The sequence below is a fragment of the Pipra filicauda genome, unplaced genomic scaffold (assembly GCF_003945595.2).
Source record: "Pipra filicauda isolate LSUMZ 115617 unplaced genomic scaffold, ASM394559v2 scaffold47_size6085603_pilon, whole genome shotgun sequence".
Lineage (NCBI taxonomy): Eukaryota > Metazoa > Chordata > Aves > Passeriformes > Pipridae > Pipra > Pipra filicauda.
The window spans coordinates 540,829-563,585 of NW_024104620.1; the positions used below are offsets into that span (position 1 = coordinate 540,829).

A 22,757-nucleotide genomic window follows, 5' to 3' on the forward strand; every position below is an offset into this window, starting at 1 on the left:
GCTGCTTAGAAATGACAGAACATAAAACTCTGTGCACAAGTAGACCTTGAAAAAAAGGAGGACCCAGGAAAAAGCCACTTCATTAGCATTGTCCTTGTAGCTGAGAGAAGGCATAAACACACTTGTGCAGAGTTCTAGAGAAAGGTGCAGGAATTTGTTGAAGCAGCTGAAAAAATTCAGATGCTCTGGGTCTTTCTGTTGGTTCCTTGGCTTCCCTTCTGAAGCAGTAAAGACTTCAAGAAGAGCATTCTTACCCCCAAAATTCAGGTGCTCCCAAACAGTGGCACAGAGAGGCCTCTTCAAGGAGAGGAAAGTGGGGATTTGACCATCTAGCAAGCAGGAAAAAAGTTGTTAAGACATTTGGACTAGCCTTCTAAATAATTGAAACCATTTCAGATGTTACTATGGGGTATTAACTAGAAAATTAAGACTTTTTGACATCAGTATCTGTAAGCTTCATTCCATCTGTCCTTTTTGGCCCATGTTTTTGCTGCTGTTATCTGTCTGGTTGCTCCCACTGCACAGGAGTGACACTTGGCCTGAAACATGCTCAAATAGAGTATTTTTTATTTGTTTGTGTCTACACATGGGAAAAAAATTAAAGTTTTATTTTTCTCATATTCATATTTTAGAATATATCTATTTAATTAACATTTTTGATAGAACAATTCTATGCAAGATAAATGCATGGCAATTGTAAATTGCAGATTTGCAATTGTAGTGTATTAAGAAAATAATTATGCTATTTGAAAGATAGCCATATATTTTTCTTTAGACTTAGGATGCTAGTTGAATTTCAACAATATAATATTTTCTAGAAACCCGAAAATAAATGAGGATTTATTGGGGCTTAACTTAGGCAGCAGAGAACACAGTAATGGTCAGGAATTTGGCAGAGGACTTTCTATTTGCTTTCACCACTGTGTGATTCATCAGAACCCTTGCTAGGCTGGAGTCACAGAGCAGGGCAGAGCTGCCAAAGGCGTCAGCAAGCTTGGACACCTTCACACTATCAATTTTAGTGACACAACTGGGGAGGCTGGGGCAGCTCTAAGAGGAGACCACATGGTGAGCAGCATCACCCTGAGCTTGTGCAACCATGAAGCTTCACTATGCAAAGTTAATAGCTTAGATCTTGGAAGCATCAGAGATGCATCAGCACAGTGTCATTTGAGCATCAGCTCAGTGTCATCTGAGCTAAAAACCCCAACTTCTCTGCAAGGCTAAACTGACTCAAGACACAGAGCAGCATCAGCTTCTACAGTTGTTTCTGCAAAGGGTTTTTAGTAACAAAATGAATAATCTACAGATCTAAATGATGAGTACACCTTCACTGCTGCCACCTTGAGCTGATTTAGCTGGCTCTAAGATCGGAGCTGTGTGTCCTTTTTCTATTGCACAGTATAAATGTGTATAAATGAAACACTGACATTGCAATCCAGCTGGCCATCCAAGCCATCAGGACCTTCAGCAGTCACACTGGAGTGTTTGGTACGTGGCATTTAAGAATAGCCACCCACTGCCTGGGATACACCTTTGTTAAGGACTTCACTGGTGTACCTGTAGCTGGACATCCTCCTGGTGTAGCTTTGCTGGGTAAACTAATGTATTCCTGTCAAAAATAGTACCCACTGTAGAGCACTTGAGAGCTATGTATGGAAAGTGCTACATGGGAACTGCAAAACCTTATTCCTCATTAGAAGGCAAACCATACTCATTGTTACTATTCCTTGTAGGACTGAAACCATACTACTTCCACTGAAGTCTGTGTTCTTTGCAGTCCCAGAAGAGGACTAAGTTCTGTGATCAGGCTAATTTAATAGGAGAGGTTTAATTATTTGATACCACACAAAAAATAGAATTACTGACTTTTGCATCCTTTCCAAATCTGACATTTCCAAGCAGGTCTGTAATGGCAGTCTCAGAGGACCTGTGCAGTCCCCAGCACAGCCAAAGGATAACCTGTTGCTAAGCAACCAATATAAGTGTGCTGCTCAACATTTATTTCATTTGGAAAGGAACATGTTCGTTAAGTACTTCATCTTAGCTACCAAGCACAAAGAGTTTTCCATTTGTTTTTCTGGAGCTGTTCAGGTGTGTAAAATAGTCAGCTTGCACAAACAAATGTGCAATTCAAAGAACAGATGCTAGAGAAGAACATGCAAAACAGAAGGTAGGAAAAACTGGCACAAGTATTTTAGTCTTTTCTAACATCAGTGTCCTGAATTTGCCTCTTTGTGTCTGGTTCATCCCACTTGAAAATGGGCTGCCTTGGTACGTGGCAGAGCTGTCTGCAGAGCTCAACAATGTTTGTTGATGCACCCTTTTTTGAAGATGTCATGGTTTTCCCACTGACATGAGGAAAACCATGCACTACGGTTTTTGACACTTTTACCCTGATAAACAAAGGCCAGAACTGGATCCCGACTTTCCAGCCTGAATGCTCCAAATCTCAGATTCTGTACTTGTTTCAGAAAAGCAACTAAATAGGTTGGAAAAGAGCCCTTAATGTTCTACAACTAACACCATTTTCACTTTATTGCTTGTCTCTATAGTGAAATAAAACTCTATAGATGTGCTAGACTTGTGTCTGTGTATCTGAAATCAGCCTTGGCCTGAATAGTTTCTAGCTAAATTGGCCTGAAGGAGTTGTTAATCATGTTTCCCAGTCTAAAACTGTGCAAATAGGCATCATATAACGCACACACACACACAGATATGGGAAATTGCTCAAATTCAAGCATGCAGTTTGGTTTCTAATGGCCATAATAAATGCATGTTTTATTGCAAGTGATATTAATGACACATATACCCTGCAGAAGTGTACTGAGCCTGGGGGGCATGCCAACTTAATGTATGTCCCATCCTAGTGTATGGAGGCTGCTTTTGGCTAAGAAGAAGTCTTTATGCATTCTACTTCTCCTGAGTAGATGTAGCAAGTATATTTATTGACTGATTGTTTTTCTCTGACTAGCTCTGTAGTCTCATCCAAATTCTCTCAATGTAAAGTATTTGTGGGCAGCCCAAGGATGGGTGAAGTTCATGTCTTACAGGGGCCCACAAATGGTAAAATACAGCCTTCTATGGCCCCAGACATTGTGCATGTAAAAGTTTTCATCTGATCACAACCTCCTGCCTGACATATAGCCCAGTGAATTCAAGCTCAGCTCTGTCTGTGTAAGGCCACCTGACACAGCTGCACGTTCTCCTGGCTACTGCCAGCAATTCCTGCTCCTCTGTCTCACACCCCAGAAATGCACAACCAGGTGGAGACAGACAGCAAGGACTGTGCTAAAAGCCATTGTGTTGTTCAGCATAAAGATTGAGAGGCAGAAGTCACTCACTGTGATCAGGCAGGTTGTCCAAAACATCAGTGAAGGTGTTCTGTTTTCCACACTGTTGCACTCAGAGTAGGTTGGGTGCTTGTGTAGCTGAAGATGGTTTTGTTCGTAGCCACTGAAGGTCTTCCTGTTGCAGATCCAATGGATCATGTTGGATATAGACAAATGTCTTACCATCCCTTGAATCAAGTGAAATGGATACAAATTTGCCTTCAACTGCTATGGTTTCCAAATGCTCTATTTTGCTAAATGAAATGCCATGTGGGAGTACTACACTGTTTGCAAGCTGAGCTGTGTCTTGGGAGCAGTAAATAACAACTACATCTTTCTTTAGAACTGAGGAAAACTACACACAGTGTTGGAGAAATGCAGCTGAGCTCTGCATGGCATCCTGCAGCTAAGGTGACTTAAGAAACTTGGTGTCTTACACTATTCAGATGCACAAAGCTCTTCCTGCCCCTCTCCTTCACTAGTACCTCTGTTTTTATGCTTAAATAGGGAATTGTCTTCCAGACATCTCTTTATTGAAGGACTCACCTTAGCTGTCTGCCTCATGTCTGTGGATTCATGATGCAGAGTCCCCACAGCTGAATCAATACTTCTTTCTTATGTCTGGTGTAGTACATGCAGGAACATTGCTTGTCAACAGGCTGACACTGTAGTGCCACATCACAGAGCAGAGCTGTCACATTTGGGAGCAGGAGAGCAAATTTGCTGCTTAACCTGGCAGCCTGGTCATGAAGACATTGATTTTGATTTTGAGATGGAAGTAATTGCTATTTTCAATCTCAAGGATTTGATCTGTTAAAGTAAATTTTTGCCTGACTTGCTTTATTTAGGAAATACTCTCTCAAAGCTGCTGCTTCCCATCTCTTTTGAACACTCAGTCATTCCTGCTGCAGAATCCATCCAACCAACCCCATCACAAGAAGCTGATTTGAAGAATAACTCCAAGAAATTTACCTGACCAAATCAAAAGCAGATTTGCTTAATGTGTGAACAAGTAGGGAAATACAAGAGTCCATTTTTTTTTAATCAAACCCAAACAAAATAGTGAAGTCAGAAAACAGATGAAACAAAATGTACCACTTGTTTTTCACGTTTCTTTATTTGAAGTTGCAAGATTCACAAGAGCATTTAGTTTTGGAAAAAAACCAGCATTTTTCACCAAAAAAAAAAAAAAATTAATCAGGAAATGGTTATCCAGCTTTTACAAGAGGTCACTGTGTGAGTAGAATACATTGAAATAAAACTCTAAAGGAAGTAAAACAACAGAGAAAAACACAGCACAAATAAAGGGCAAGGGTATCTCGAGGAAAGAAGTGTAATTCTAAATTGAGTAAAGAGCAAAAGAGGAGATGTAGTTTCACAGAAAATCTGAGATAGCTGCAGTTAAACTTAACTTAGGAAACAGAAACTGCTATATTTGCTATATATGTGTTGCTGTATATTGAGCCAGCTTGAAAGGCTGTGAGCGACGTTATGCAGGAGCTTGTGTAAATATCCCACAAGAATCAATAATGAGAAGGGGGAAATAAAGTGCAGAGCAGAGATTTGTCTGCAATTCAATATTTCTGTGGGGGTTTTCTTAAATAGCTTTAAAGAAAATGCAAGGGGAGAAAAAAGAGAGTACATGGGGAGGTGTGACTGTCTATCCCAGGGTTATATTACATATTCTCTACATTATATGTTCTCTACCGTTTCAGATCTGAGAGGCAGAAAAGAGGAAATTCAAGTCAGCATGCTTAATACATCTATTCTAACTCGATTTTATTGAGTGATTTTCAACCACAAATTTTCATTTTAGCTTCTGTGTAAAATAAATCCCTTCATAGTGCCAATATAAACATGTATTTTCCCTTTGCCCTCAGTCAGCTGTAGTTTGTGCATTAACAGGGACTTTCTGCTAGAAGCCTTTGTTCTTTTGGAGAGCCACTCCTCTGGGATTTAGGCCTCCTGGTTGGCCACTGGACCAAGCCTTCCTGGTAAGGCAGCAGGTGGATCTGGACAGCAGCCAAAGTTAATAACCTGTGAACCAGGGAGAGGAAGGACAGTAGCATTCACACAGAAAACATTATCATTCAAGGAGTGCTTCTCCTGTGATACTTCCAAAATGAAAATTGATATTCATAGCCACATTCTACCTAAGGAATGGCCTGACCTGAAAAAGGTAAAAAGAGTTTAGATATTCAATGCCTTATGTGATCAGCAACCATTTCTACCCATGTGATTTTTGAAAGAAAAATGAATGAAGGGTTCTGTGGTTAATATCTCTAGGTTTTTGTATAATTTGATTTTTTTCAGTTGTAAAATATTTGTATGCATTACTTTGCAAAGCAAGAGTCTCAGTAAGAAAGGGATGTCATACTGGGCTCTGTTCCCCACTCTTTATTTAGTCTGAAGCAATTCTTACCATTTTCCTTGGGTTTTTTGACCTAAAATTGTCAAATAATGAGGTGTGAATTCCACTGTCTTGATAAAAATAAAGATGTTCTGTTCCCAAACATGTTTGTTTTTAGTTAAATAAATAAGCAAATATTAGGCAAGATTAATGTTAACTAAGACAAAAATCATTCACATCTTATACCCCCAAGCATGAAAGTCATTAACTTCAATAGGAGTGGGGTCACTCTAAGTGCAGTTAATTGATGATGATGATGATATCTGTTATTTTTTCAGTTACTGGAAGGAAGTAGCATATTGTTTTTAAAATACAAAATCTCAGTTGTCAGAACACTGAAGCTATGTCAATTTGTCTTAATTTTGAATCTTTGCATATTATTATTATTTGTATTGTTGTTGTTATTATTATTCAGTGACATAAATTTATTCTTGTCAGTCATATTTTCATGATCCCATGAAATGTATTTAGGAACAGAGAGTGACACTTATGTTTTAAAGTAGTATATCTGAAAGGGTTTCATATCTATTAGCTCTGTGTTTCTGTGATTTTAATCATGACAGTCCAGCATCAGCCAATATTAGAAAAGAGAACAGCTGGAAAATGTTAACAGCATATTAGAAAAAAAAAATTATGAGAAAATCTGGCATTAAAAACATACGTAGGACTGCTTCCTCATCAGGAGTAAAAAATAACACCATTATACATAAAACTTCCTGGAAAGGAATGTTTGTTTCCATGTTTATCAAGGAAGGTGTTTATAAATATCTGTTTGAACCTCCTGTTTGTAATACTAAGAGCTCCTGACTTAAAACACATATACACTTGATAATGCAGGTGGGAGGACAGACCCTTTCTAGAACAATTATGTCTGTTTTAAATGGACAGGAGTTTAAATAGACTGACTACAAGACAGATTACTCTTGATTGTTTCAGATTTTGTTGTCTTTGTGCAATAATCTTATAAAAACACCTATAAAATGCCTTTATTCTGATTTTATATGATTTTTAAAGGATTTTTTATTTTTTTTCTGTATATACTTTAAAAGGGCAACAAATTCACTGGGATAAAATGACCCCAAGAATCCCTTGATGTTCCAAGATGTACATCAAGAATTCACTCATGGTAGACACTGTAGGCCAGTGTTGCATTTCTTAAAACACAGATAAAGAAGCAAATACCAAATTTTTAAAAGGTAATTTCCATCTGCTAGTTTTTGTTCCTCTGCTCTGAGCCACTCAATGGTTTATTAATGGGCCCAGAGCAGAAAACACCTCCCAGAATTCCCTGGAGTCTTCTGAAAATTCAAGCCATTAACACAGATCTCTACACCTCATGCATGGAAAACCAAAGAAGTCTCCTGACATGCACACATTTACTTAGTGCTGAACTTCTCTTTCTTGTTTCCAGCTTTATAAATACTGAACCTTCATCCTAGAAAATTCAATTGTCAAGATACATATTGAACAGCTTAGGAACCCAACATAAGTACAAAAATTTGTATAAAAAATTAAGTAAGGACTGTCAATGCACTCAGCCAGTAACTGCAGGGAAGAAAGAAGAAAACATGTTCAAAAACAAAGCAGTGAATTTCTTTATTGCCTTTGTGCTCCTTCAGCACCTTTAAGGTCCTCGTTTTCTGCACAGCTTGTAACTGGAATTAGCACAGAGCTAGTTTAAGTTAAATTTCTCCCAAGTTTCTATATTTTTAAATATAACCTTATAAATTTAAATAAAATATGCATAGCTAAACATAGCTAAATAAAACTTACATAGCCTCAGTCTGTAGAATCTCTGACTGGCTGAAGTCAGGCTTGGGTCTGCACACCTGCACTAGGAAAGTTCCCAGTGGCATTAAGTAATGATTTAGTATCACAGGAAATTCAGGACTGTATCCAAATTGTTTACATTTCAGTGAAAGAAATGCCTGCTTTTACTTACTTTCCTTTTAAATGTTTCTTTATGGAAAAAATAGGAATTCTGAACATTGTTTCCAGTCTGATATTTGAAAATTTCATTTCTCATCTAAATTCATGAAAGTAAGAGGAAATCAGCTTCATATATAGGTTTTGCTCTTTTGCATGACCAATTTTGAATCTCTCTGGAAGAATCAATGAGCATCTAAGCTTCTCCTCTTTAGCTACTCTTGGCTGTTTAAATATTAATAGACAAGAGTCTGACCTTCAGTCCTGCTGCTGAATCATGGAAGCTGAAAAGTGGAATCAATGCATCTCTGTGCTAATGATTAACTGATCACAGATTGCAAAGTAGTCAGCTCAATTCTCATACTGCCAAATATTTAATTTAATTTTTTCTCTGTTAAAATCATTCCAGTTAGAGTCTCAATATAGTAAGCAACTTTGAGCATTTTGGAATAAGTTGTTTAAAAATTTTGTTTAACTGGCAGCTAAAATTGCACATACAAACAACGTTAGTCAGGTCCAGTCCAACTTCAGCACTTCTGCTCAAGTCAGTGGGGCTACTCAGACTCAAAGCTGAGCCCACGTGTTTCTCCTGAATGAGGTACTGCTGGATTGTAAGAACTGCAAATAATAATAATAGTACTAGTAGTAGTAGTAGTAGTAATAGGTTGTTGTTGTTGTTGTTGTGATTACAGAGTGCTAACTAGCACTGTCTTCTTTCTTCCACAGAGATATGGATATGGTGGATGGGTACAGCTGGATCATCACTGCAAGGTTTGGGCTGTTTGGTGCTCTAAGCTAATCTTGTGTTGTCCTCAAGAACACAAACCCACAATAAATATTAAGAAGTGAAGTGGCAATAAGATTGGCTCTGTTTCTGATACAGATTTCTCTAGAGCTCTGTATTCTATGAAGTAATATCAGGGCAAGTCCTAATATATCTCAGTAGAACCTTTTTCTTGAGAGATGAAATTCACAATCTGTGACTGTCTTATGAAATTCTTCTCTCAATACAGGGATTCCATACTGAAAACTAGAGGGATAAGGGATAGAAGGATTGGCTACTTTGCATTTTCAGAGTGGCAGTGCCTCTCCCTGTTGGAGTAACCTTATAAAGAAAAGAGTACCCGATCTTCTTCCTTGCTCCTTTTTGTGGTTTGGCCAATTCATTCATTCCCTATAGAGACTCAGCTTGAGGGAAGCAAGACTTGCATCTTCCAGGTACCAAAGTATTTAAGTATATAATGCCTGTTAATGTCAGTGGAACTAGATATTCCCTCATCCCCTTGTCACTTTGCAAAATCCTACTTCATTGTGATTGCATATAAGCTTACACTAGCTGGGTAATAGAAAGAAAGAGAGAAAGAAAGAGAGAGAGAGAGAAAGAGAGAAAGAAAGAGAGAGAGAGAGAAAAAAAGAAAGAAAGAAAAAGAAAGAGATAAAGAAAGAAAGACAAAGCCTGATTAAATAGATACAACACCATGTCTATTTATTGCAACCTAACATTATACACACTTTTGCCTTTCTATTACATGCAAGGCTATGCTGTAAAATGCCTAACAACCATTTGTGGAAAAGGACCACAGAATATGAAGGTTGAAACCAAGAATGAGGAACAAACAAATATTATGCTGAGATTTCAGATCTGAGTGTAAGCAGGCACAGTAGGGGAGAACAAGCCACCTGCAGAACCAACTCGTGGATGGCACAGCTCCTGAGACATGTGGGAGCTGCAGGAAGAAGAGAATGCTTGGATACATTTTTAGCAGCTTAGCTGTTTGTTACAGGTCTAATGCTAAAATTCCGTGCTAAAAATAGTTTGCAGAGGAACTTTGTGGCAAGTCAATAATAGCCTGATACCCTCTGCAGAGAATTCTGTCCAGCCTACTTCCATCTGAAAATTTTACATGAAAAGCAGTGCATGGCGAAATAAAATCCTGTTCAGATATGTAAAGATGGGGATAATTTAATAATTTTCTTTAATTCTTAAGATAAAAAAAAAAAACAAAAAACACACACACACAAAAAAAACCCCACCAAAAAAACAACAACAAAAAAAAAAAAACCAAGAAAAAAAAAAAGGCTTCTCATATCATTCTGTGAAGAAGCATCAGAGTCAAACTGGAAGAAAACAATTACATGTATGTTTAAAGAAGAACAATTTGGAATGTGACTGAGTGGTTCAGCAATGGGATCATTTAAATGTAGTTTGCTGAACCAAAACAGCCTGCTGGACCTAATTCTGAAATAAGTCTCTCTTACTTTTCACATAAATTAATTAAAGCATTAAATATCAAATAATGTTTAGAATGGGATAGAGTACAGTAGTGTAGAATAGAAGAGAATAGTAAAATCCATGCAATCTATTCATGTGTGGTGCAATGCTTCATTCTACTCTGCCTTTTTCTCACATCCCAAATGTTTTTTTGTTTATTAGACAACCTGTAGCAATGCACTAAACTTTTCTTAATGTATTGGAGTGTATGGCCAGAGTAAACCTTTCCATCAGGTTGGAAAACCAATTTTACAAGAGTGAAGTATTTTACTGGAGAATCAGGACTTTGTAGTTATGATATTTCAAGTAATTTTCATAGCCTGTGATACAGATAACAAGTAACTTGACAGTTTGCCAGGGCAGCACAGTTAGATTTTTTGAGGAGAGCTTTGAAATACTCATTATATCTGTATATTATATCCCAGTATATCTGTGAACCATGTATGAAATTAGTAACAAATTCAAGCTTAAGAACAGTCTGACTTCTCAGAAGGGGACAGAAATCCCTCTGGTTGGGTGTACTAGTAACAAATGTTCTGATTTAACAGGGTTTTTTCTTTAGAAAAATAGACAATTCTAAATAACACCGACTTTGTGAGGAAAAATAAAGTGGCCTTTGGAGAGAGAGAATTCCCTTTCTTGAAGGGTCAGGAGCCTGCCTTGCACGGAGCTGTTTAATGCCAAGGTGAAGGAGTAGCTGCCGTGTTTTCTCATGTGGTCTTCAATTTTTAACTGCAGGTGGAGTGTTCCTCTGTCCAATGCATCTGCTGCATGACCTCACTTAGCCACCCCAAATGCACAGCGCCAGGTGGATCTTCTGGCTTTCATCCCTTCCCACTTATCCCTACAGTAGCTTCAAACAGCTGGGAAATACTCAGGGCTTGCAAGTGTTGATGAGTTGTGTCCCATCCATTTGTGCAAGTGTCAGCCAGCAGAAAGCCTAGTGTGCCTGTCTGTCCATGTTCATAACAGCATGTGGGTACCTCCAACTTAACAATTTACTTTGCTTAATGTGATGACATTGTACATCCTCAACCTCTTTGAACAATTCACAAATCAACGAAAAAATGAAGTTTAAAAGGTTTCCATGTTCATAAAGGAACAATATTATGTTTCATGCCTGTGATAATATCTTGAACTTCATACATTTGGGAATTGGTGGCATATGGGAAAGGTATTACACTAATTGAGGTCATGGGTTTATACTGTGATAAAGTTTTGCTTGGGTTTTTTTTCCCAAATACAAATTCTTCAATAATTCCTTTTTTTTCCCAAGGAGAAAACATAACCTGAAGACAACATAACAGGTCTGCTTTTGTCTCATTATCAATGGCGATATGAAACAACTGGACTGAAAGTAACTGAGCTGTACAGTTATTTCTGTAGTTACTGGAATCACTGTGATGCTATTAAGGGAACATATACACACCCAAAGGGAAAATTTAGCACAGATTTAATTAGAGCACTGTTTTGAGGTCAAAATTTGGTTTGAGGATAAACTCGGATTGAGGTACCTGATATCTTTTCCGTATAAATGTAGAATGACATACCTTGCAATAGAAAGGGGATTTTTTTTATTATGAAGACTAAATCTGAACTATAAGTGATTGTTTAATTAATGTCTATTTTTAAAATAGTCTTTGTTTAAAAATACCTACTGCATAAAAATAACAATATTTTGTCACTGAATTTCCATAGGGAGCACAATATACTCAAGCAACTATAAATTAGCATGTACTGCTTTGTCACATTCATAATATATGAAAATGTCATTTCACAGGGACAGGCAAAGATGATGAAGGATGGAAAGGTTTTTAGAGTTATTCAAGAGAACTGCTGGGATCCAGAAGTACGAATTAAAGAGATGGACCTGTCAGGTACCTTCCTCCATGAAGGAATTGAAATCATTGAGTCTCATTTAGAATAACTGCAACTTCTCTGTCAGTTCATCTGAAAGTGCTCAATAACAATGGGAAAATTAACAGGTTTAGCATATTGACTCCTTAGTTTAAATCTCTTGAAAGTCAGTGAAAACTGATATGCTTTATATTCAGATGGGTCATGTTCCCATAACTTTCCTCATTTTCAGTAGCAGTTTATTCCCCACATGAACTCTTTGATTTTGATGGGATTTTAAGTTAGTAAGGAACTAATTGACATAAGTAGAGATGACTTATTGTGGACTTAAAAAGGAAACACACGTTCCAGGTATAGAAGTAATTCACATAAAGGAGGAAGATCTTTCATTTTTGTTCCAAATGTTAACAATATTCTTTTTACTCATCGGATTTTTTGTATGTTTGTTTCCAAATTAGCTTTTCATCAAGCTGCATACATGACACATACATCTCCCATATGAGATGGGAGACTGAGGACGAGGGAAGGAACTTACAGTCTGATCAATTATTTTTGCTAGTTCTTATTAACACTGCAATTCCAAATTACTTCTGTGAGAGAAATATGTTACTAAAGATTATTTTCTTCTTAGATTGAAACCTGAATAATTACTACATCAGTTTCCCAGTAGACACAACTTGAATATCTTCTTCAACTTTTTATGAGAAATAAACACCTGAAGAGAGTAGATATTTTTTAAGTAGCATCTTTATGATCGTTGTTTCCTCAGAGCTTATCACAGTCTACAACTGTCTGACAGCAGGCTGTAGCCAGTTGGGAGTTGATCTCTTCTCCCAGATAACAACTGAGAGCAGAAGAAGAAATGGCCTCAAGTAGCACCAGGGGAGCTTTATATTGGATATTAGGAAAAAATTTCTTCACCAAAAGGGATGTCAAGCACTGGCACAGGCTGCCCAGGACAGTTGTGAAGTCACTGTCTCAGAAGGGATTTAATAAAAAGGTAGATGTGGCACTTGGGTACATGGGTTAGTGGTGGACTTGGCACTGCTGGCTTAATGGTTGGACTTGATGACCTTAAAGGTCTTTTCCAACCTAAATGATTCTGTGATTTTGTGTTAGGGGGTACTGTGGGTCATTATCCTTGAGTAGGTTTACTGCAACACATCATATGGGCCAGTTTGGGAAGTTAGGGGCTATGGGGCAATTTACGTAAACATAATTAGATAATTTTTCAATTACTTCATCTGCACCCTGGAAAAGTATTTCAAACTCCAACCATTAGACATTTAATGGGAATGCCCAAATGTCTTTGCAAACTCTAAAATATGCTGCCTTATCACAGAATCATAGAATCGTGCCTTGACTAGACTGTAATCTTTCTCTGAGTTAGCTCAGGGATTTTGGGGATTACCGAGTCATTCAACTACAATGTGGATCACAAATAGCCTTTGGGCCTCTTTCCCTTTCAGATATTTCCCTCAACACTAAAGGCAAGTTTCTACAAAACAGTTCTACCCCATCTATTTGCTGTAGGCAAAGGGAAAACACAGGAGCAATTTTTTTTTTCAAATTTCTGCAAGAGCTCTCCAGAATAGAAAGTGTATCATAAAACCAACACCACAATATTTCTCCTCAAATTGAACCGTGCTTGCTTGGTAAAAAAAAAAAATCTAAACCTATGTGTTACAGCACCATCTGGTGACTTGTGCCCTAAAAACGTCCCCCTTTATTACAGCACTCCAGAGACACAGACATCAGCCAATTCAGTGGGACAAAAAAAAGGCCTTGGTGTTTTTCATTCTTACTGCTCAACTAATAATTAAGACTATGGGCCACATTTACTCCTTTTTGGTTTAGAAAGTTGTAGCTACTCAGTTTAAAGAGCATTTTCTGTAACACAGGCCAAGATAAAGTATACCCAAAAATTTAATCTCCGAACATGGCATAATTTTGGGACAAAGATATAAGGAGTCTCCCAGCTGAACAAAACTAGAATCAGTCACTAAAAGGTATTATTAACTCAGAGAAATAACTTTGAGGTTGGTTGCTAAAAGACTTTCTTTGTGCATTGTCCAAGAAATCTTGCCAGTAATAAGAAATGGTATCCAATGGACCAAAGAGACTCAATTAGTTCTCATAATCATATGTCCTGGGTCTAATTGGTGTGCACATCTCTGTCTTGATCCACTCAATAAAATAAGCTATCCAGGTAATTCAATAAAACAAGCTGTAAAGGTAATTAACATCACAGTTCTGCGACACAAATCATCACAGTTTTGTTAGAGAAAGTATATTAGTTCATCCTAACTGCCTTTTCTTGTTATTTTCTCCTTTGTAAAATCCTCTGAAGAGGATATAAAGTAGAGGTTTTTCTGTGCTGATTCTAATTCTTCCTAAAGCCACTGTCTAGGAAGTTCAGCTTGGAAATCTGCCTTCAGGCTTTATGTTAAATTTGCTCAGAAGTGTAAAAATGGATTGAAACCAGATACAACACTCATTGTGGACAACATGGTGGATGTCCTCAAACACACCAATCAAGTGTCCATATTGGTGGATAACACAATTTAGGCTGCACTTTGGTAAACATGTAATTTTGCAGACCTAATCCTTAACCCAAACCATTGCTGCTGTACATAATATTAATCACATCTTGGAAGAATCTGAGCCAGTTTCCTGCCTAACTGTTGAGAATCATTTTGTTAAACATTGGAGTGCTTTGGCAAGGTCATTGTCTCAGAAGAAAGTGCATAAATATTACAATCAGACCTAAAATGTAAAAAAAAAAGTTTTGCATGTAAATATTTAGTGAAGTCCTAATTATTACCCATTGTTTCTTTTGTTGTTTGTCTGCTAGGTTTGTTGCTTTTATTCCTGTGATCTGTCACACACGAAGTTATGGTATAGATTTGTGTCTGAACAGAAACAAAACAACATGGACTTAATTCTCTTTATTGCAAACATTAAAGTTATTTCTGAAAACAGGCAGATTTTCTTATACTTACAACCTCAATAACCCAGACACAGGATGAATGAAACCTAACACGATATAGCTTTGTGGAACACTTGGGTAAACATTGTTTACCAACCATTGTTAACATAATATTTTTAATCTTAGAGCAAAATCACTTATTTATTTATTAAATATGTATGACAGAGTAAACTTAACTTATGGCATTCTGTTGGTTTAATGTCGCATTCATTTTTGTGAGAGTAACATTAAATTGCTATTTTAGTTGATTGTACATGTGCCTACTAAATATTTCTAAAATCAAAATACTTAATTTCACAAACAATCTAGTATGAGTAGGAAAGTGTTCTCTTTCTTTCTACTTACCAAATATGTTCAAATCTTAATAAACTGCTACATTACAAAATTTATTACTATGATCCATAATTTAAAAAAAAATCTATCCATGTCACTTAAATCAGTGTTTCTTATCATAAAACTTTTACCTTCTGCCTTTCAAACCAAAAGTCTTTATCTTTTATCACAAACAAACAAACAAAAGGAAACATTAATAACTGCTTTTTCTTATTCAGGGGTCACAGTCCAAGCCCTTTCCACAGTCCCTGTGATGTTCAGCTACTGGGTAAGTTCCTACTACCGTGTTTTGTAATTCACGTGTAGCACAGCTTTTAGAATGTACATGCATCTTCCTGTGAATGAGGTGACTGAAGTAGTCACGAGATCACTGAGGTAAACAGGGAGTTGTTCTGCTCTGAAGAAGGCAAAAGCAGTGCAGGTGTCAGAAGAGCCAGTAGGGTGTCCTGGCAAAGCTCCACCCCGGAGTACACACGGTGGGAAAGAAGGAGACAGCAGCTGGATCTCTTCTCTTGTGGGGGCAGCTGAAAATGGGGAGACATATATGTACAGATTCCATGAAAGTTAGACATCAAACAGTATTTTCTCGTGAAAAAAACCCAAATATATAAAAGATATATTTGTGGTCTTGTCCCACTTTCTTTTAAATGTGGCACAGGGCTCGGGGACCTGGAATATTTGAATCTTAAAATTCAGTAGTAAATTTAAGTTAATACGTTCCTTGCATGGTGATCTTTAATGCTTCAAAGAAATAAAAACAGGCTGAGAACATAAATCGTAGCAAAATGCTGTTCTAAATACATTCTCAGTTTGATTATTTAGTGATGTGTACAAGTCAAGATGTTATATGTAAACAGATATGTTACATTAAAACCATTGGGTTAAGCCCACAAATAAGTAGTACCACCAATTTTCAGAATTTCTTGTTGAGCAACATCTCTTTAAAACTTTACTCTGGTGTCTAAGGGAATATCTTCCTTTAAATACTTACTGGGGGGGAAATGGAGATTGATTCAATGGATATTGCACTTCTCTTATTGGAATTATGACCATTATCTCATTCTAAATGTTAGAGAAGTTTGTCCAAGTTTTCTCTGTAGAATGCTCATGCTGCAGCATCTCGCATTTCTTTTTTTTATTTCTTCAGCTCCAGTAATAGGAGAGTAAATATTCATTGCTATGTTTAAAAATTATATACTGAGGTTTTTGCATTGGGATAAACAGAAACAGGGGACTGGTTTACACAAAAGACCAGATACTTAAAATGCATCAGCAATCTGGGCTTTATTACACTCCTATTGAGCAGCAAAGGCAACAGCAGTTGATAAAATATTCAAGACAAGAAGCAGAACTGCACCCAGAGGTTTTAAAGTGAGGTAGAATTTAGTCCTGCAGGTTTCCATCTATTCAGAACCGTAAAGCAAACTTAGGCTTAAACCCTGTCTCTCAGTTGTTTGCAGTGACATTTATCCAACATCTTCCAAAGGTGATAACATTTGAGAACTATATTTTAATGTACTACTCTGCTTAATATCTTACCAGGCCAAACCTCAGGATACTTTAGACCTAGCCCAGATATTAAACAATGACTTGGCTGCTACAGTAAAGAAGTACCCCAAGAGGTTTGTGGGTCTGGGCACGTTACCCCTGCAAGCTCCAGACCTGGCTGTGAAGGAAATGCATCGCTGTGTGAAGGAGCTGGGATTTCCTGGAGTGCAAATAGGATCCCATGTCAACGAGTGGGACCTGAATGCCCCAGAGCTGTACGATGTTTATGCTGTGAGTAACCATTTCTTTCCTTCTTTGGGGGGAATTCTGTGATGTGGAACTCTGTCTAAAAATATCTTGGAGCACATTCAGTCATGGTTTGAGCCTTCTAATCTGCTTAGTGATCAGAGAGACTCAGCTTACGGCAATTCATTATAGGATATAATTACAATAATACAACACAAAACATTCTGAAACATATTTTATAATAATGAGTAACAATTTTTTTTTTTCTTATATGAGTTCTCACTGTAGAGTTGCCTTTTTGGTTTGTGAGGGTAAGTACAGTATCAAATAAAGCACTTCTGCACTCTTTGCATTCGGGTTCAAGTTGCTGTATCTAATCCTATTGAAATAATTGATAAAATCCCAGAGATGATCAGAGATACCTATAGAGCCGAAACACCACATGGAATTATGTAAATAGGACCAAAGGTTCCAAACAATGCACTGATTATAAAATGAATTTTTATATTGAATTTCTTAAATAGCCTGGGGTCCAGATGAGGATGGTCATTTGTCTAAATTACAGCTTTAATCAATGTACATTCTGCATCTGTTTCTCAAGTTATTAGAGCTGTCTGCTTGAAACTGAGCCACAGAGGTCATATTTCAGGATGCTCAATTTATCCAAGAATTCTGTTAGTGCAGCACCTGGACTGTTTGTTTTTATGGACATAAACAGTCAGTTATCAGATGTAGATGCCCACATTAATGGAATCTTAGCATGGCTGATGTTGGGAGGGTCCTCTGGAGGCCATCTGGTCCAACCCCCTGTTCAGCACTTCCTTACAGGAGAGATGCTCAGTCCCTTCATCATCTTTGGACTCCCTCCAGTAACTCCATGTCTCTGGTGCTGGGATCCCCCTCTTGTACTGGGATCTCTCTCTTACACTGTACCTTCTTCACAATGTAGGAAGTTACCTCCCTGGACAATACAGATTGGGAAATTAAGCCATATTTGACAATGAACTCTTGTCAATCTACCAAGACAGTAATTGAATCGCTATTTTTAGTTTACAAATGTAGATGGCAATTACTCCCCACAACCCAAAAGTTGCAGCTTTATTTATGCATGTGTGGGTAAACAAAATCAAACTTTTTCAAATGTGTGATAATCTCCTTAGCAACAAGAGGAGGTCCAGAAATACATCTGACAAAACGAAGCTGTTAAATCCTGGTTTAGCATATGAATGACTCTGATGATTATATATTTAAATTTAAGCAAATAGTTCAATTACTCAGTCAGGGTCAGCATCTGTCATTGTTCTTCTGTTTTCCTTTCCTGAGATGTCAATAATTTTGGAAAAATTAATATACTTGCATGGAAATGGATTCCTGATCAGAACACAGCCATATTTGGAACTCTTAGGATAGATTAGGAATATTTTTAACTTTTCTTTAAAGCCAGGCAGAAGGCCAAAGGGGACAAAGTAGTGCAACTCACATGAAAATTCCTGAATGCAGCTGGAACAATTCTGCAAAACCATCCTAAAATTGTTCCATAAAATATTATGAGAATTCATCCTCATATATATAAAGAAACCAAAGAAGTTTTTGCTTGAACTGAGTTTTTTACTTCAGGATGGCTGAAAAACATGGATGGAAAACCATTTTTGTCCTGCATTAATCTGAGGAACATTTGGCTTACTAAAAAGATATTATCATCTATATTTCCAATCTGTGGTCACAGAAAGAACTTTGAATCTGAGTAAGGACTTCAGACTATGGCCCAGAGGAGTAAATATAAGCAACTATTACTCATAGTTCTTACTTGTGAGCTTATTTTCATACTAGTACTACTGCTCAGTACAGGTTTGCAGGTAATTTTAAAATATGATTAAGAAAAAAAGATGTATTTTGGTATAATATATAGTCAAGATTTAGACTTTTTCTTTTGCTGCAGGCTGCTGAAAAATTGAATTGCTGTCTCTTTGTGCATCCCTGGGACATGCAGATAGATGGGAGGATGTCCAAATATTGGTTTCCTTGGCTAATAGGTAAGTGTATATTGACTTTGCTTAGCCTAAATTTATAAATTGGATTATGCTCAGCAGATTGTTGCAAAGTAAAGTACTAGTGCAGATAAAAAATGGATTTTCTATCAAACCTTTTTTTTAATCAGGTAGTACGATTAAGTCTATTGTGTAAATTCGTTTGGCTTTAAGCTTGTTCAGTTTGCCTAACTTTTAAATACTTAGAATTAAAATTATTCAGCTTTGCAACATAACATAGTATTCCCTTTTGTCTTCAATACAAAAAGCAGATGACTAAGGAAAAATGAACAGTCTCAGAAATGAGCTCCTCAAAAATAATAGGAGGAAACAAACATTACTTCCTAGAATTTAGTGGATTATTTCCTAGAAATAGGTTAGCCAGAGAGGAAATCAGTCTAACTTTACATCAACTTTAGCTGGAAGAGCATGTACTTTGAAAGCACTCCGCAGATACAGGGCATTATCTAGTTCCTGGTTTTTCCCCATCTGATGGTACATCAGAACAACAGTGAATAACAGGAGGAGGGTTATTCTGCTACCTCAAAATGTTTAGACCTCATTCCACCCTCACTGACCCTATTTTGCATAGTTTTGGTTTGCATGGTTTTGCACTTACTTCAGTTCTGAAAAACATACACAATATACATATAATATATGTTCTGCAGTATGCACTGGAAAATCTTGCTGTCCCAATCACTAGTGCAGTATCTTAAAACAAGTTTAATTAATCTTAATGAGAGCAGGCTCAACAATGCAGATTTAAAAAGAGAATAAAATTATTGCATTTACTTAACAAAGTATAAATAAAATATTTTCTTACAAAGACTTACAAGGCTTTACATCTGAGCGTATGGTAAAACATTAATGAAAAAAACAGCTTTTTGAGCTGGATGGGTATTGTTTCTCCCAGAGATGAGGGGAACTCATTTCCTAACTTTAAGTTGGATGTCTGAAGTTAGATGTTTAGATGGCACAATATTCTAAGTATGTTGGGTAAACCCATAAATTGAGGCCTGCTGTAGCAACCTAAATTGCTGTTATGTTCCTAACGCTGACCATCCAACTTAGCCATGGCAAAGAGAGAGAGAGGTTATTTCAAAACTGTAGGAACTGGCATCATGTCATAACTAAACCCCAAATCTCTGTTGGAATATCCACCAATACATCTGCCCCCCTTTTCACAAAAGAGGACTCCAGAAGCACAGGTGAGAAGCTGGCATATTCCAGACTACTCTTTGAGCTAGGATAACGGGAATAAAGCCTGTATTGTGTATTTCAGGACATACCCAACCTGCCTGTCATCTGTCCTGGTGCTGTAGAGTAAAAACTGGACTTAGAATTCAGAACATCTGAACTTCCAGTCCTGCATCTTCATTTCATTTACTTAAAGTTCAGCTCTGTGTCCCTCTAATAGTAATAATGTGAAACCTTTGGCAGGTGCCCTGTAACTATTATTTTTTTCAGTAGGCTCAAGGCTAATGGAAGAAAATTCAGATAACATTTAAAAATCTAGGAGGAAATTGGAAAAGTGAAACTCTTATACAATTACACTGTTTTTGTTCCTAGGCATGCCAACAGAAACAACCATGGCCATTTGCTCCATGATTATGGGTGGAATTTTTGAAAAATTTCCTAAGCTGAAAGTTTGCTTTGCACATGGAGGTGAGTAATGTGGCATGTGAAACTCCAGTTCTTTAGCTAAGCGTGTTACAGCTGTATTTTCTGGTACCCCAGCTAAGGTTGAAGCGTTCAAGCACTTTAAGGCTGCCACCAGCTGAGCACTATTACCCCAGACCTGCCAGATCAGCTGCTTCTATGAACACTGCCTAGCCTGTGTCAAACAGGGTTTGAACTGCTAAAATACCCTTTAAGGGAAACAAGGAGGAAAGAGAGACAGGAGATGATTTAAGGAAAGGGACAAAGAAGCAGCAGGAGGAATTTGGACATCACAGTAGTGAAGAAGTGAGGACAATAGAGAAAGAAGTTAACGAAGGGAAAGGAATAAAAAATTACTGGTGCAGAGCACTTTCTAAGTAGCTGACAGTAAAACTTGTGGGTCTTTGGTGATAATGTGGCTTTTTTTTTTCCCTCCTACGTTATTTTCAGCTGCTGTTGTTGAAAATTTCTTCTTGCAGGTGGAGCTTTTCCATACACAGTGGGGAGAATCTCCCATGGATTCAACGTGCGCCCTGACTTGTGTGCGATGGATAACAAGGTGGATCCAAAGAAATACCTTGGCTCATTTTACACAGACTCTCTTGTCCATGACCCTGGTGCACTAAGGCTGTTAACAAGTGTCATAGGAGAGGTGAGTTTTAATGCTTCCAGAAGAGGGTGAGTCATTATTTAATTCTCTATGAAACAGCAAAATAAGAGAAGAAGAAAACAGGAAGAAGACAACAACTTCACCCAGTGAAATACACTGATGGGTTTCTGCCATATTTTTACTGTATAGAGTAAATAGACATGTGCATGTCTATTTTACAAGACATCCAAAGGCTCATGGAGTAACAGTTCAGCACTTGCCTCTGTTATTCCTTTTCTGAGAAATCTCCCCAAATCTAGACCACATTCATCCAAATATTTGTTCTACATGCAGTTATGGTACAGAGGGATGAGTGTAGCTCTTGAATTTTAAATTGCCTGTGCAAGGAGAAAAGATCACTGGCTTATCTCTTTTTATGCATTTTATAATGTTGGGAGACATGTTTTCCCATTGTTCTACAGACCTTGGTAAATCAGCAGCTGTGTGACTCAGCACGGCTGAGACTCACAGATTCTGTTTCTAGTCTGAATCTGTTAAGCTGACCCGTGGATGTCAAGACCAAAGGAGGGAAAGTACAACAGGATGCTTAATTCATTGCTGACTAATTTAACTCTTTTCTATTTGAACTTGTGTAGCTCGGCAAGTCTCAGAGCAGTTCTGCTTTAGAGTCAGCTTTGCATCTCAAGGCTGTTCTAAACTATTGTTGTTGTGGGAAAGCTGCAGTCTTTGCACCACACTTTACTTTTTCTACCTTTCATCTCGAGAAGTTACACATAGACTCTGGCCCTTAATCATGATTAGTCTTTGCAACTGAAATTTAGTTCTTTGAGGAGAGAGAGATGACATTGTAATTTGATAATCTAAAAGTCACTCAGCATTAACCTCTCTGGTGTCTTGTTTCTTTTGTCAACAGCCTTCTGAAATTAAGTTTCTAAATGCAATAAATTTGGCCAGCATACTACACAGAATGATGGTGTCCTCTTTAATTCTCCTCTGAGTATTCTGAGCTCAAGCAATGAGACATCAGGTGGAACTCTAGTGCTGTAAAGTTATGAGTCAGATACCCAAAACATAAGTGCTTTTTAACACTCAGGAAAACTTTCTCTTTTTCATAGCCTAAGGCATCTTATCCTTGGGAAAAAAACATTCACATGACATTTTCAAACTTTACTTTATAACCATGAAGATTAAAAAGCTCCCTTTTTTTCTAATGAAAGTTGATATTCTTACATAATACCCTTCCATGAGTCAAACGCTTAAAGAAACACCAAATATCTCAGTGCTTTCAGTGCAGTCGTGTGTTGGCAGGATAACACATGTAAGATTAATAAATTCTGGGCTAAAAACAATGTGATTGAGTCTTGAAGATGACACTGTAACTTTCTGAGCTGAAGGTTTGAAATAGGACAGCTCTCCAGAGGATGGCTAAGAGCTGTGCAGGAAGGGGATGTGCTTAGACATGGCTCTGGGTCCTCAGGGAACAGCCACTACCTGGCACCAGAATGTAACGTGTTGGCTTTGAGCTGATGAATACTAAAATCCAGTGACATCTGTGGTGAGTCATGGACAGTGAAGTTCACGCCTTCTTTGTTTTAGGTGCAGGTTAAT

The 22,757-nt window shown here is 37.5% G+C and overlaps 1 protein-coding gene across 12 annotated transcripts in view; it reads left to right on the top strand.

The window, feature by feature from the left end:
* The window catches only part of ACMSD (aminocarboxymuconate semialdehyde decarboxylase), a 46,624-nt gene that overhangs the window by 19,913 nt on the left and 3,954 nt on the right, over nt 1-22,757 (top strand). For 4 of the 12 annotated variants that reach the window (XM_039386307.1, XM_039386298.1, XM_027748941.2 and 1 more), the window contains 6 exons: nt 8,395-8,439; nt 15,338-15,387; nt 16,662-16,898; nt 18,793-18,886; nt 20,450-20,545; nt 21,019-21,191. In XM_039386307.1, coding sequence (XP_039242241.1) covers nt 8,412-8,439; nt 15,338-15,387; nt 16,662-16,898; nt 18,793-18,886; nt 20,450-20,545; nt 21,019-21,191 — 678 coding nt within the window. In that variant the 5' untranslated portion in view covers nt 8,395-8,411. Of the gene's footprint in view, nt 1-5,027; nt 5,512-8,394; nt 8,440-8,681; nt 8,887-10,488; nt 11,818-15,337; nt 15,388-16,661; nt 16,899-18,792; nt 18,887-20,449; nt 20,546-21,018; nt 21,192-22,757 lie in introns of those variants that run through there. The other 8 variants (XM_039386302.1, XM_039386303.1, XM_039386299.1 and 5 more) reach the window with 6 other exon arrangements.